At 42.1% G+C, this 15340-nt stretch overlaps 1 protein-coding gene across 5 annotated transcripts in view; it reads right to left on the reverse strand.

Annotated features, from left to right (window-relative positions):
* Nucleotides 1-15340, reverse strand: part of DNAH7 (dynein axonemal heavy chain 7) — a 356587-nt gene that overhangs the window by 48135 nt on the left and 293112 nt on the right. For all 5 annotated transcript variants that reach the window (XM_038748902.1, XM_038748901.1, XM_038748903.1 and 2 more), the window contains 3 exons: nt 11293-11385; nt 4928-5104; nt 1901-2062 (listed from right to left, as the gene is read on the reverse strand). In XM_038748902.1, coding sequence (XP_038604830.1) covers nt 1901-2062; nt 4928-5104; nt 11293-11385 — 432 coding nt within the window. The remainder of the gene's footprint in view (nt 1-1900; nt 2063-4927; nt 5105-11292; nt 11386-15340) is intronic.

Genomic DNA, 15340 nt, shown 5'->3' on the forward strand with positions numbered 1-15340 from the left:
TCCCTCCAGGAAACAGTGAGCACTTGTCCTCCCTCTCCCCAGGAAACAGAGAGCACTGGTCCTCCTCCTCACAGGAAACAGTTGAGTACTGGCCTCCCTCCCTCCAGGAAACAACAAGCACTGGTCCTCCATCCTCTCGGGACACAGTGAGCACTGGCCTCACTCTCCCAGGAAACACTGAGCACTCTCCCTCCAGGAAACAGTGAGCACTTGTCCTCCCTCTCCCCGGGAAACAGCGAGCACTGGTCCTCCTCCTCACAGGAAACAGTTGAGTAGTGGCCTCCCTCCCTCCAGGAAACAACAAGCACTGGTCCTCCATCCTCTCGGGACACAGTGAGCACTGGCCTCACTCTCCCAGGAAACACTGAGCACTCTCCCTCCAGGAAACAGTGAGCACTTGTGCACCCTCTCCCCAGGAAACAGCGAGCACTGGTCCTCCTCCTCACAGGAAACAGTTGAGTAGTGGCCTCCCTCCCTCCAGGAAACAGCAAGCACTGGTCCTCCATCCTCTCGGGACACAGTGAGCACTGGCCTCACTCTCCCAGGAAACACTGAGCACTCTCCCTCCAGGAAACAGTGAGCACTTGTCCTCCCTCTCCCCAGGAAACAGAGAGCACTGGTCCTCCTCCTCACAGGAAACAGTTGAGTACTGGCCTCCCTCCCTCCAGGAAACAACAAGCACTGGTCCTCCATCCTCTCGGGACACAGTGAGCACTGGCCTCACTCTCCCAGGAAACACTGAGCACTCTCCCTCCAGGAAACAGTGAGCACTTGTCCTCCCTCTCCCCGGGAAACAGCGAGCACTGGTCCTCCTCCTCACAGGAAACAGTTGAGTAGTGGCCTCCCTCCCTCCAGGAAACAACAAGCACTGGTCCTCCATCCTCTTGGGACACAGTGAGCACTGGCCTCACTCTCCCAGGAAACACTGAGCACTCTCCCTCCAGGAAACAGTGAGCACTTGTGCACCCTCTCCCCGGGAAACAGCGAGCACTGGTCCTCCTCCTCACAGGAAACAGTTGAGTAGTGGCCTCCCTCCCTCCAGGAAACAGCAAGCACTGGTCCTCCATCCTCTCGGGACACAGTGAGCACTGGCCTCACTCTCCCAGGAAACATTGAGCACTCTCCCTCCAGGAAACAGTGAGCACTTGTCCTCCCTCTCCCCAGGAAACAGCGAGCACTGGTCCTCCTCCTCACAGGAAACAGTTGAGTACTGGCCTCCCTCCCTCCAGGAAACAGCAAGCACTGGTCCTCCACCCTCTCGGGACACAGTGAGCACTGGCCTCACTCTCCCAGGAAACACTGAGCACTCTCCCTCCAGGAAGCAGTGAGCACTTGTCCTCCCTCTCCCCGGGAAACAGCGAGCACTGGTCCTCCTCCTCACAGGAAACAGTTGAGTACCGGCCTCCCTCCCTCCAGGAAACAGCAAGCACTGGGCCTCCATCCTCTCGGGACACAGTGAGCACTGGTCTCACTCTCCCAGGAAACAGCGAGCACTGGGCTTGCCTCCTGGCAGGAAACAGTGAGCACTTGTCCTCCCTCTCCCCGGGAAACAGCGAGCACTGGCCTCTGTCTCCCCAGCAAATAGTGAGCACTGGCCTTGCCTCCCTCCAGGAAACAGCGAGCACTCTTGATAGGAAACAGTGAGCATTTGTCCTCCTTCTCCCTGAGAAATAGCGAGCACTGGCCTCTCTCCCCCCAGGAAACAGCGAGCACTGGTCTGGCCTCCTGACAGGCACAGTGAGCACTTGTCCTCCCTCTCCCTGGGAAACTGAGCACTGTTAATCCCTCCCCAACCGGAAAGAGCAAGCACTGGTCCTTCCTTCTCAGGAATGAGCGAGCACCGGTCAATCCTCCGTCCCTCCGCCCGTCCCTCGGGGCCCGCCGCCCCGGGCCGCGGTACCTCGCAGACTTTCTCCAGGGTGGACATCCAAGAAGTAGCCAGGTGGCAGTTCTGGAGCACCACCCAGGACCCCTCCTTCACCGCTTTCTCCATCATTTTCATGGCAATCGGGCCCTGGCCTTGGCCCAGCGACAGGGAGCTCAGTTTGGACCCTCCGTAGCCCTAAAAAAGAAACCCGTGCTACCTGCTGAGCACTTACAGGGAGCGGAGCGCTGTACTGAGCGCTTGGGAGAAAACAACGGCGACGGGAGCCCCGTTCCCCGTCCGCGACGGGCAACCGTACGCCGGATCGGACAGTTTGTTAGAGCTGGCGTGGGCCAGGAAGCAGGGAATAATAACGATAATATATAATTAATAATATAATATTACATTATAGTTATATCTTATATTATATATAAACGAATGATATAATTCGTTTCGTTGTTAATAATAATTATTAATATTATAATCATATAATGATAATAATTAATATATTATTATTAATAATAATAACGAAGGCATTTGTTAAGCGCTTACTATGTGCCAAGCACTGTTCTAAGCGCTGGTGGGAATACAAGGTAAACAGGTTGTCCCACGCACTCTTAGAGAAGCAGCGCGGCTCAGTGGAAAGAGCCCGGGCTTGGGAGTCCGAGGTCATGGGTTCAAATCCCGGCTCCGCCACTTGTCCGCTGGGTGACTTTGGGCAAGGCACTTCTCTTCTCTGAGCCTCAGTGACCTCATCTGGAAAATGGGGGTGAGGACTGTGAGCCCCACGTGGGACAACCTGATCACCTTGTATCCCCCCAGCGCCTAGAACAGCGCTTAACAAATACCATCATTATTATTAGTAATCCCCATTTTCCAGATGTGAAGGAACTGAAGCCCAGAGAAGTTAAGTGACTTGCCCAAAGTCACACAGCTGACAAGTGGCAGAGTCGGAATTAGAACCCACGACCTCTGACTCTCAAGCCCGGGCTCTTGCCACTGAGCCACTTGCTGGATTCAACAACCAGCTGATGGTATTTATTGAGCACCTGCCGGGTGATGATGATGAGGATTGTGGTATTTGTTAAGCACTTACTAGGTGCCAGGCGCTGTTCTAAGCACTGGGGGGGGATACGAGATAATTGGTTTGGACACAATCCCCATTCATTCATTCATTCAATCATATTTATTGAGCGCTTACTGTGTGCAGAGCACTGTACTAGGCGCTTGAGAAATACAAGTTGGCATCCCACATGGGGCTCACAATCCTCATCCCCATTTTCCAGATGAGTGAACTGAGGCCCAGAGAAGTGAAGGGACTGGCCCACAGTCACACAGCTGACAAGTGTGTAAGTGCTTATTACAGTGCTCTGCACATAGTAAGCACTCAATAAATATGATTGATGATGAAGTGGTAATAATAATTTTTAATTATTAATAATAATTAAAATTTCAATGATTAATAATTTTGGTATTTTGGTATTTGTTAAACGCTTACTACGTGCCAAGCACTGTTCTAAGCGCTGGGGAGGTTACGAGGTGATCAGGTTGTACCACGTGAGGCTCACAGTCCTCATCCCCTGAGAGGAAGCGTGGCTCGGTGGAAAGAGCCCGGGCTTTGGAGTCAGAGGTCCTGGGTTCAAATCCCGGCTCTGCCAATTGTCAGCTGGGTGACTTTGGGCAAGTTACTTCACTTCTCTGGGCCTCAGTTACCTCATCTGGAAGATGGGAATTAAGACTGTGAGCCCCACTTGGGACAACCTGATCACCTTGTAACCTCCCCAGGGCTTAGAAGAGTGCTTGGCACATAGTAAGTGCTTAATAAGTGCTATTTTTATTATGATGATGATGATAATTTGGAGTCAGAGGTCATGGGTTCAAATCCCGGCCCTGCCACTTGTCAGCTGTGTGACGTTGGGCAAGTCACTTCACTTCTCTGGGCCCCAGTTACCACATCTGGAAAATGGGGATGAAGACTGTGAGCCCCACTTGGGACAACCTGATCACTTTGTAACCTCCCCAGTGCTTAGAACAGTGCTTGGCACATGGTAAGCGCTTAATAAATGCCATCATTATTAATATTATGATGATTTGGAGTCAGAAGTCATGGCTTCAAATCCTGGCCCCGCCAATTGTCAGCTGTGTGACTTTGGGCAAGTCACTTCACTTCTCTGGGCCTCAGTGACCTCATCTGGAAAATGGGGATGAAGACTGTGAGCCCCCCATGGGATAACCTGATCACCTTGTATCTCCCCCAGGGCTTAGAACAGTGCTTTGCACATAGTAAGTGCTTAATAAATGTCATTATTATTATTAGCCCCATTTTACAGATGAGGGAACATAGGCCCAGAGAAGTGGACAGGCCCACGGTCACCCAGCTACAAGGGGCGGAGCCGGGATTAATAATAATAATAATGATGGCATTTGTTAAGCGCTTACTATGTGCAAGGCACTGTTCTAAGCGCTGGGGAGGATACGAGTGATCAGGTTGTCCCACGGGGGGCTCACATTTCTCATCCCCATTTTTACAGATGAGGTCACTGAGGCCCAGAGAAGTGAAGTGACTTGCCCAAAGTCACCCAGCTGACAGTTGGCAGAGCCGGGATTTGAACCCATGACCTCTGACTCCAAAGCCCGGGCTCTTTCTACTGAGCCACGCTGCTTCTCCGATGATGATGATGGCGGCATTTATTAAGCGCTTACTATGTGCGAGGCACTGTTCTAAGCGCTGGGGAGGTTACAAGGTGACCAGGTTGTCCCACGGGGGGGCTCCCAGCCTTCATCCCCTTTTTACAGATGAGGGAACTGAGGCCCAGAGAAGTGAAGTGACTGGCCCAAGGTCACCCAGCGGACAAGGGGCGGAGCCGGGATGAGAACCCATGACCTCTGACCCTGAAGGCCGGGCTCTTCCCACTGGGCCGCGCGGCGTCCACAACCCTTGGACTTCCCAAGCGCTTAGTCCAGTGCTCTGCACACAGTAAGCGCTCAATAAATACGATCGAATGAAGGAAGGAAGGAATGAACCCCAGAGTTGGGCGGCCATTTGGGGGGAAGTAGAGTCACCTGGTCGTTGGCGAACCTGAGGAGGGCGGCCATGGGGTCGGCCCCGGGAGACAGCACGAAGATGAGCGGGGAGCAGGAGTTGCTGTCGCCGAAGGCCTTGGACAGGTCGAAGGGCGGCGGCTCGATGAAGGGGCGGCCCATGTTGGCCGCGATGAATTCTTGGGTCATCGGAATCACCTGCCATGGAGGAGACGACCCACGGGCATCGGCCCCCGTCAGCTGGGCAGGCATTTATTACTCTATTTACTTATCCATTTACTTATCCATTTATTTATCCATTTATCCATTTTTATTTATTTATTTATTTATTTATTTGTCCATTCATTTGCATTTTTATTCATTTATTACTGTATTTTATTTATTTATTACTTTATTTTATTTATTTATTCATTTATTTATTTTATAATTAGTATCATACTTATTACTTTACTACTTAACTTATTTATTTATTTATTTTATTATTATTATATTCATTCATTTATCCATCTATTTATGTATACATTTATTTATGCGCATATTTATTTATTTATTACTTTATTTTATTTGTTTATTACTTTATGTTATTTATTTATTACTTTATGTTATTATTATTATTATTGTATTTATTACTTTATTTATTCACTTATTTATTTATTTATTTATTTGTTTGTTTATGTATACATTTATTTATGCGCATATTTATTTATTTATTACTTTATGTTATTATTATTATTATTGTATTTATTACTTTATTTATTCACTTATTTATTTATTTATTTGTTTGTTTATGTATACATTTATTTATGCGCATATTTATTTATTTATTACTTTATTTTATTTGTTTATTACTTTATGTTATTTATTTATTACTTTATGTTATTATTATTATTATTGTATTTATTACTTTATTTATTCGCTTATTTATTTATTTATTTATTTGTTTGTTTATGTATGCATTTATTTATGCGCATATTTATTTATTTATTACTTTATTTTATTTGTTTATTACTTTATTTTATTTGTTTATTACTTTATGTTATTTATTTATTACTTTATGTTATTATTATTATTATTGTATTTATTACTTTATTTATTCACTTATTTATTTATTTATTTATTTGCTTGTTTATGTATACATTGATTTATGCGCATATTTATTTATTTATTACTTTATTTTATTTGTTTATTACTTTATGTTATTTATTTATTACTTTATGTTATTATTATTATTATTGTATTTATTACTTTATTTATTCACTTATTTATTTATTTATTTATTTGTTTGTTTATGTATACATTTATTTATGCGCATATTTATTTATTTATTACTTTATTTTATTTGTTTATTACTTTATGTTATTTATTTATTACTTTATGTTATTATTATTATTATTGTATTTATTACTTTATTTATTCACTTATTTATTTATTTATTTATTTGCTTGTTTATGTATACATTTATTTATGCGCATATTTATTTATTTATTACTTTATTTTATTTGTTTATTACTTTATGTTATTTATTTATTACTTTATGTTATTATTATTATTATTGTATTTATTACTTTATTTATTCACTTATTTATTTATCTGTTTGTTTGTTTGTTTATGTATACATTTATTTATGCGCATATTTATTTATTTATTACTTTATTTTATTTGTTTATTACTTTATGTTATTTATTTATTACTTTATGTTATTATTATTATTGTATTTATCACTTTATTTATTCACTTATTTATTTATCTGTTTGTTTGTTTGTTTGTTTATACATTTATTTATGTGCATATTTATTTATTTATTACGTTATTTTATTTGTTTATTACTTTATGTTATTTATTTATTACTTTATGTTATTATTATTGTATTTATTACTTTATTTATTCGCTTATTTACTTATTTACTTATTTGTTTGTTTGTTTGTTTGTATATTTATTATATTCATTCATTCATTCACTCATAAATGAATTTATTCATTCATTCATTTATCCATTTATTTATTGATCTGCTTATTTATGTGCCAATTTATTTATTTATTACTTTATTTCACTTATTTATTTATTTATTTATTTATTTGTAGTATTTATTGCTTTATTTTATTTATTCATTTTATTATTATATTCATTCATTCATTCACGCATAAATGAATTTATTTATTCATTCATTCATTCATTTATTCGTTCATTTCACTTGCACACATTTTACTTGCACACATTGTACTTGCACATTTCACTTGCACACACTCATTCTATTTCTTTCATTTTGTGAATACGTTTCGTTTTGTCGCCTGTCTCCCCTTTCTAGACCGTGAGCCCGCTGTTGGGTAGCCCACTGTTGGGTCGGGACCGTCTCTAGATCAATCAATCGTATTTATGGAGCGCTTACTGTGTGCAGAGCACTGTACTAAGCGCTTAAGCGCTTAAGATGTTGCCGACTTGGACTCCCCAAGCGCTTAGTCCAGTGCTCTGCACACAGTAAGCGCTCAATAAAGACGATTGAATGAATGGATGAATGTTGGGTCGGGAACATCTCTATATGTTGCCGACTTGTACTGCCCAAGCGCTTAGTACGGTGCTCTGCACACAGTAAGTGCTCAATAAATACGGTTGAATGAATGAATGAATGTGCCCAGTAATGATAATCATAATGGCATTTATTAAGCGCTTACTATGTTCTAAGCGCTGAGGAGGTTACAAGGTGATCAGGTTGTCCCACAGGGGGGCTCACAGTTTAAATCCCCATTTTACAGATGAAGGAACTGAAGCCCAGAGAATAATAATAATAATAATAATAATAATAATAATAATAATAATAATAATAATAATGTTGGTATTTGTTAAGCGCTTACTATGTGCAAAGCACTGTTCTGAGCACTGGGTAGATACAAGGTGATCAGGTTGTTCCACGAGGGGCTCACAGTCTTCATCCCCATTTTACAGATGAGGGAACTGAGGCCCAGGGAAGTGAAGTGACTTGTCCAAAGTCACCCAGCTGCCAAGTGGCGGAGGCAGGATTTGAACCCATGACCTCTGACTCCAAAGCTTGGGCTCTTTCCACGGAGCCACGCTGCTTCTTGAGAAAAGACGACTGAATGATGGCATTTGTTGAGCGCTCACTATGTGCCCAGCGCTGTTCTAAGTGCTGGGGGAGACACATCCCGATCTGATGTCTCCGGTCAGTCGGTCAGTCAACGGCCTAGTGATGATTCATTCATTCAACCATTCAGTTGTATTTATTGGGCGCTTACTGTGTGCAGAGCACTGTACTAAGCGCTTGGGAAGTACAAGTTGGCAACATATAGAGACGGTCCCTACCCAACAGTGGGCTCTGATGATGATGATGGTATTTGTTAAGCGCTTACTATGTGCCAAGCGCTGTTCTAAGCGCTGGCGGAGATACATCCCGATCTGATGTCTCCGGTCACTCAACGGCCTAGTGATGATGATGATGGTATTTGTTAAGCGCTTACTATGTGCCAAGCACTGTTCTAAGCACTGGGGGAGACAATGGAAAGAGCACGGGCTTTGGAGTCAGAGGGTAATGGGTTCAAACCCCGGCTGCACCAATTGTCAGCTGTGTGACTCTGGGCAAGTCACTTAACTTCTCTGTGCCTTAGTTCCCTCATCTGTAAAATGGAGATTAAGACTGTGAGCCCCGCATGGGACAACCTGATCACCTTGTAACCTCCCCAGCGCTTAGAACAGTGCTTTGCACATAGTAAGCGCTTAATAAATGCCATTATTATTATTATCCCGATCCGATGTCTCCGGTCAGTCATTCAGTCAATGGCCCAGTGATGAGGATGCAGAAGCAGCGTGGCTCAGTGGAAAGAGCCCGGGCTTTGGAGTCAGAGGTCATGGGTTCTAATCCCGGCTCTGCCACTTGTCAGCTGGGTGACTCGGGCAAGTCACTTCACACCTCTGTGCCTCAGTTCCCTCATCTGTAAATTGGGGGTGAAGTCTGTGAGCCCCGCGTGGGACAACCTTGTATCTCCCCCAGGGCTTAGAACAGTGCTTGGCACAGAGTAAGTGCTTAACAAATACCATTATTCATTCATTCATTCAATCGTATTTATTGAGCACTTACTGTGTGCAGAGCACTGGACTAAGCGCTTGGGAAGTCCAAGTTGGCAACATCTAGAGACGGTCCCTACCCGACAGTGGGCTCACAGTCTAGAAGAGGGAGGCAGAGGACAAAATAAAACATATTAACATATTAACAAAATAAAATAAATAGAATAAATATGTACAAATAAAATGAATAAAAATAATAGATTATTATTATTATTATTATTATTATTATTATTATTGTTATTATTATTACTGTGTGCTGACCACCGTTCAGAGCACAGGGGCAATAATAATGATGGTATTTGGTAAGCACTTACTATGTACCAAGCACTGTTCTAAGGGCTGGGGGAGATACGAGGTGATCAGGTTGCCCCATGTGGGGCTCACAGTCTTCATCCCCATTTTCCAGATGAGGTTACTGAGGCCCAGAGAAGCGAAGTGACTTCCCCAAAGTCACACAGCAGACAAGCGGCGGAGACAGGATTAGAACCCATGACCTCTGACTCCAAAGCCCGGGCTCTTTCCACTGAGCCATGCTGCTTCTCTTCATCCAGCCAGGCCCCCGGGTGGGATGAGGAGTCTATAGATCTATAATTCTATTTATTCATTCATTCAATCGTATTTATTGAGCACTTACTGTGTGCAGAGCACTGTACTAAGCGCTTAGGAAGAATTTATCTATTTTGACGGCATTGACGCCCGTCTGCTTGTTGGGTGTTGTCGTCTGTCTCCCCCTTCTAGACTGTGAGCCCACTGTCGGGTAGGGACCGTCTCTAGATGTTGCCGACTTGGACTTCCCAAGCGCTTAGTCCAGTGCTCTGCACACAGTAAGCGCTCAATAAATATGAAAGAAGGAATGAATGAGTTTGGGGAAGCAGCGTGACTCAGTGGAAAGAACCCGGGCTTGGGAGTCGGAAGTCGTGGGTTCTAATCCCGGCTCCGCCACTTTTTTTTTTTTTAATGGCATTTATTAAGCGCTTACTATGTGCAGAGCACTGTTCTAAGCTCTGGGGAATTTTATTAATGGCATTTATTAAGCGCTTACTATGTGCAGAGCACTGTTCTAAGCGCTGGGGATTTTTTTTAATGGCATTTATTAAGCGCTTACTATGTGCAGAGCACTGTTCTAAGCGCTGGGGAATTTACAAGGTGATCAGGTTGTCCCCCGTGGGGCTCACAGTCTTCATCCCCATTTCACAGATGAGGGAACTGAGGCCCAGAGAAGTTAAGTGACTTGCCCGAAGTCACACAGTTGACAAGCGGTGGAGCCGGGATTTGAACCCATGACCTCTGACTCCAAAGCCCGGGCTTTTTCCACTGAGCCACGCTGCTTCTCTATCACCGCCACTTCATCATCAATCGTATTTATTGAGCGCTTACCGTGTGCAGAGCACTGGACTAAGCGCTTGGGAAGTACGACTTAGCTGGGTGATGTTGGGCGGGTCACTTCACTTCCCTGGGCCTCAGTTCCCTCATTTAATCGTATTTATTGAGCGCTTACTGTGTGCAGAGCACTGTACTAAGCGCTTGGGAAGTACAACTTGGCAACATATAGAGACGGTCCCTACCCAACAGTGGGCTTACAGTCTAGAAGATCCCTCATCCGTCGAACGGGGATTAAGGCTGTGAGCCCCACGGGGGACAGGGCCTGTGTCCAACCCCAGCGCTTAGTACAGTGCCTGGCACATGATAAGCGCTTCAAAAATACCGTAATTATTATCATGATTATTATTCTTAAAGTCAATCAATCAATCAATCAGTCGTATTTCTTGAGCGCTTACTATGTGCAGAGCACTGTACTAAGCGCTTGGGAAGTACAACTTGGCAACATATAGAGACGGTCCCTACCCAACAGTGGGCTTACAGTCTACAAGATCCCTCATCCGTCGAACGGGGATTAAGGCTGTGAGCCCCACGGGGGACAGGGCCTGTGTCCAACCCCAGCGCTTAGTACAGTGCCTGGCACATGATAAGCGCTTAAAAAATACCGTAATTATTATCATGATTATTATTCTTAAAGTCAATCAATCAATCAATCAATCAGTCGTATTTCTTGAGCGCTTACTATGTGCAGAGCACTGTACTAAGCGCTTGGGAAGTACAACTTGACAACATATAGAGACGGTCCCGACCCAACAGTGGGCTTACAGTCTAGAAGATCCCTCATCCGTCGAACGGGGATTAAGGCTTTGAGCCCCACAGGGGACAGGGCCTGTGTCCAACCCCAGCGCTTAGTACAGTGCCTGGCACATAATAAGCACTTAAAAAATACCGTAATTATTATCATGATTATTATTCTTAAAGTCGGCACTGACCTTGTCCGGGCGCAGACAGCGGATGACTAGCAGCCTCTGGAAGGATCCCAGTTTTTCCTCCCACTCGACGGGGAAGACCTCATGGTGGGGGTCCTGCAGGGGGTGAGAGGAAGCTGATTCATTCCATCATACTTATTGAGCGCCTACTGTGTGCCCAGCACTGTACTAAGCGCTTGGGAAGGACGACTCGGCAACAGATGGAGACGGTCCCTACCCAACGACGGGCTCACAGGCTAGAAGGGGGGAGACGGCCGACAAAACCAAACCAGTAGACAGGCGTCAATACCATTACGATAAATAGAATTATAGCTAGATACCCATCATTAATGAAAACGGCATTCATACAATAAATAGAATGATAGAGTCCCATCATTAATAAAAACTGCATTCAGTCATTCATTCAACAACAATAATAATAAGAATAAGAATACCATTATAGAATTATAGCTAGATACCCATCATTAATGAAAACTGCATTCATACAATAAATAGAATGATAGATTCCCATCATTAATAAAAACTGCATTCAGTCATTCATTCAACAACAATAATAAGAAGAAGAATAAGAAAACCATTATAGAATTATAGCTAGATACCCATCATTAATAAAAAGTGCATTCAGTCATACATTCAACAACAATAATAATAATAAGAATAAGAATACCATTATAGAATTATAGCTAGATACCCATCATTAATGAAAACTGCATTCATACAATAAATAGAATGATAGATTCCCATCATTAATAAAAACTGCATTCAGTCATTCATTCAATAAGAAGAAGAAGAAGAATACCATTATAGAATTATAGATACCCATCATTAATAAAAACTGCATTCATACAATAAATAGAATGATAGATTCCCATCATTAATAAAAACTGCATTTAGTCATTCATTCAACAACAACAATAATAATAAGAAGAAGAAGAATACCATTACAGAATTATGGATAGATACCTATCATTAATAAAAACTGCATTCATACAATAAATAGAATGATAGATTCCCATCATTAATAAAAACTGCATTCAGTCATTCATTCAACAACAATAATAATAATAAGAAGAATAAGAATACCATTATAGAATTATAGATAGATACCCATCATTAATAAAAATGCATTCGTACAATAAATAGAATTATAGATTCCCATCATTAATAAAAACTGCATTCAGTCATTCATTCAACAATAATAATAATAATAATAAGAAGAAGAAGAATACCATTACAGAATTATGGATAGATACCTATCATTAATAAAAACTGCATTCATACAATAAATAGAATGATAGATTCCCATCATTAATAAAAACTGTATTCAGTCATTCATTCAACAACAATAATAATAAGAAGAAGAATAAGAATACCATTATAGAATTATAGATAGAGACCCATCATTAATAAAAATGCATTCGTACAATAAATAGAATTATAGATTCCCATCATTAATAAAAACTGCATTCAGTCATTCATTCAACAACAATAATAATAATAATAAGAAGAAGAAGAATACCATTACAGAATTATGGATAGATACCTATCATTAATAAAAACTGCATTCATACAATAAATAGAATGATAGATTCCCATCATTAATAAAAACTGCATTCAGTCATTCATTCAACAATAATAATAATAAGAAGAAGAAGAAGAAGAAGAATGCCATTATAGAATTATAGATAGATACCCATCATTAATAAAAACTGCATTCATACAATAAATAGAATGATAGACTCCCATCATTAATAAAAACTGCATTCAGTCATTCATTCAACAACAATAATAATAATAATAAGAATAAGAATACCATTATAGAATTATAGATAGATACCCATCATTAATAAAAACTGCATTCATACAATAAATAGAATGATAGATTCCCATCATTAATAAAAACTGCATTCAGTCATTCATTCAATAATAATAATAAGAATAAGAATAAGAATACCATTATAGAATTATAGATACCCATCATTAATAAAAACTGCATTCATACAATAAATAGAATGATAGATTCCCATCATTAATAAAAACTGCATTCAGTCATTCATTCAACAAGAATAGTAATAATAATAAGAAGAAGAATGCCATTATAGAATTATAGATACCCATCATTAATAAAAACTGCATTCATACAATAAATAGAATGATAGATTCCCATCATTAATAAAAACTGCATTCAGTCATTCCTTCAACAACAATAATAATGATAATGATGAGAATAATAATAATAGTGAGAAGCAGCATGGCTCAGTGGAAAGAACAGGGGCTTTGGAGTCAGAGGTCATGGGTTCAAATCCCGACTCCGCCAACTGTCGGTTGTGTGACTTTGGGCAAGCCCCTTCACTTCTCTGGGCCTCAGTTCCCTCATCTGGAAAATGGGGATGAAGACTGTGGGGCCCCCGCAGGACACCCTGATCACCTTGTAACCTCCCCAGCGCTTAGAACGGTGCTTTGCACATAGCAAGTGCTTAATAAACGCCATCAGTAATTACTGTGTGCAGAGCATTAGGCTAAGCACTTGGGACGTACAATCAATCAATCAATCGTATTTATTGAGCGCTTACTGTGCGCAGAGCACTGTACTAAGCGCTTGGAAAGTACAAGTCGGCAACATTTGTCTCTCTCCTCCTTCCTCCTCCTCCTCTCTGTCCACCCCAACTTTCTTTCCATCATTCATTCACTCAATCGTATTTATTGAGCGCTTACTGTGTGCAGAGCACTGGACTAAGCGCTTGGGAGAGTCCAATATAGCAATAAAGAGCGACAATTCCCTGCCCACAACGAGCTCGCGGAGTGGCTCAGTGGCGAGAGCCCGGGCTTGGGAGTCAGAGGCCGTGGGTTCCAATCCCGGCTTTGCCACTTGTCTGTTGTGTGACCTTGGCCAAATCATGTCACTTCTCTGGGCCTCAGTTCCCTCATCTGTCAAATGGGGATGAAGGCTGTGAGCCCCACGTGGGACAACCTGATGACCTTGTATCTCCCCCAGCGCTTAGAACAGTGCTTGGCACATAGTAAGCGCTTAACAAATGCCATCATTATTATCATTAGAGGGGGGAGACCGATAGCAATACAAATAAACAGAAGGCAATAAAAAGAAATAAATGAGGGATGTAGACCTAAGTGGTGAGGAGCTGGGAAGGGGGGATGAAGGAAGGGAGCATGTCAGGGTGATGCAGAAGGGAGTGGGAGAGGAGGAAAGGGTGGTGCAGTAATAATAATAATAATAATTAATAATTAATAATAATAATAATAATAAAACAATAATAATAATAAATGGCATTTATTAAGCCATTACTACTTATTACTACTTACTACTTTATTACTATGTGCAAAGCACTGTTCTAAGCGCTGTGGAGGCTACAAGGTGATGAGGTTGTCCCACAGGGGGCTCACAGTCTTCATCCCCATTTCACAGATGAGGGAACTGAGGCCCAGAGAAGTGAAGTGACTTGCCCAAAGTCACACAGCTGACAAGCGGCAGAGCCAGGATTTGAACCCATGACCTCTGACTCCAAAGCCCGGGCTCTTTCCACTGAGCCACGCTGCTTCTCTCGAGAAGTCAGGGAAGGCCTCTGGGATGATGATGATGGCATTTGTTAAGTGCTTACTATGTGCCAAGCACTGTTCTAAGCGCTGGGGAGGATACAAGGTGATCAGATGGTCCACTGGGGGGCTCACAGTCTTCATCCCCATTTGACAGATGAGGTCACTGAGGCATAGAGAAGTGACTTGCCCAAAGTCACCCAGCTGACAAGTGGCGGAGCCGGGATTAGAACCCATGACCTCTGACTCCCAAGCCCGGGCTCTTTCCATTGAGCCACGCTGCTTTTTGTGGTTAATTAAACTGAACCTCCCCTGGGGCTTAGAAAGGTGTTAGACCCACAGTAAGACTTTAACAAATGACCATTAATAATAATAATAATAATAATAATAATAATAATAATAATAATATTATAATAATAATAATAATAATAATAATAATAATGATGTTGGTATTTGTTAAGTGCTTATTATGTGCCAAGCACTGTTCTAAGCGCTGGGG

This window comes from Tachyglossus aculeatus, chromosome 7, assembly GCF_015852505.1.
Source record: "Tachyglossus aculeatus isolate mTacAcu1 chromosome 7, mTacAcu1.pri, whole genome shotgun sequence".
In the NCBI taxonomy this organism is placed as follows: Eukaryota; Metazoa; Chordata; class Mammalia; order Monotremata; family Tachyglossidae; genus Tachyglossus; species Tachyglossus aculeatus.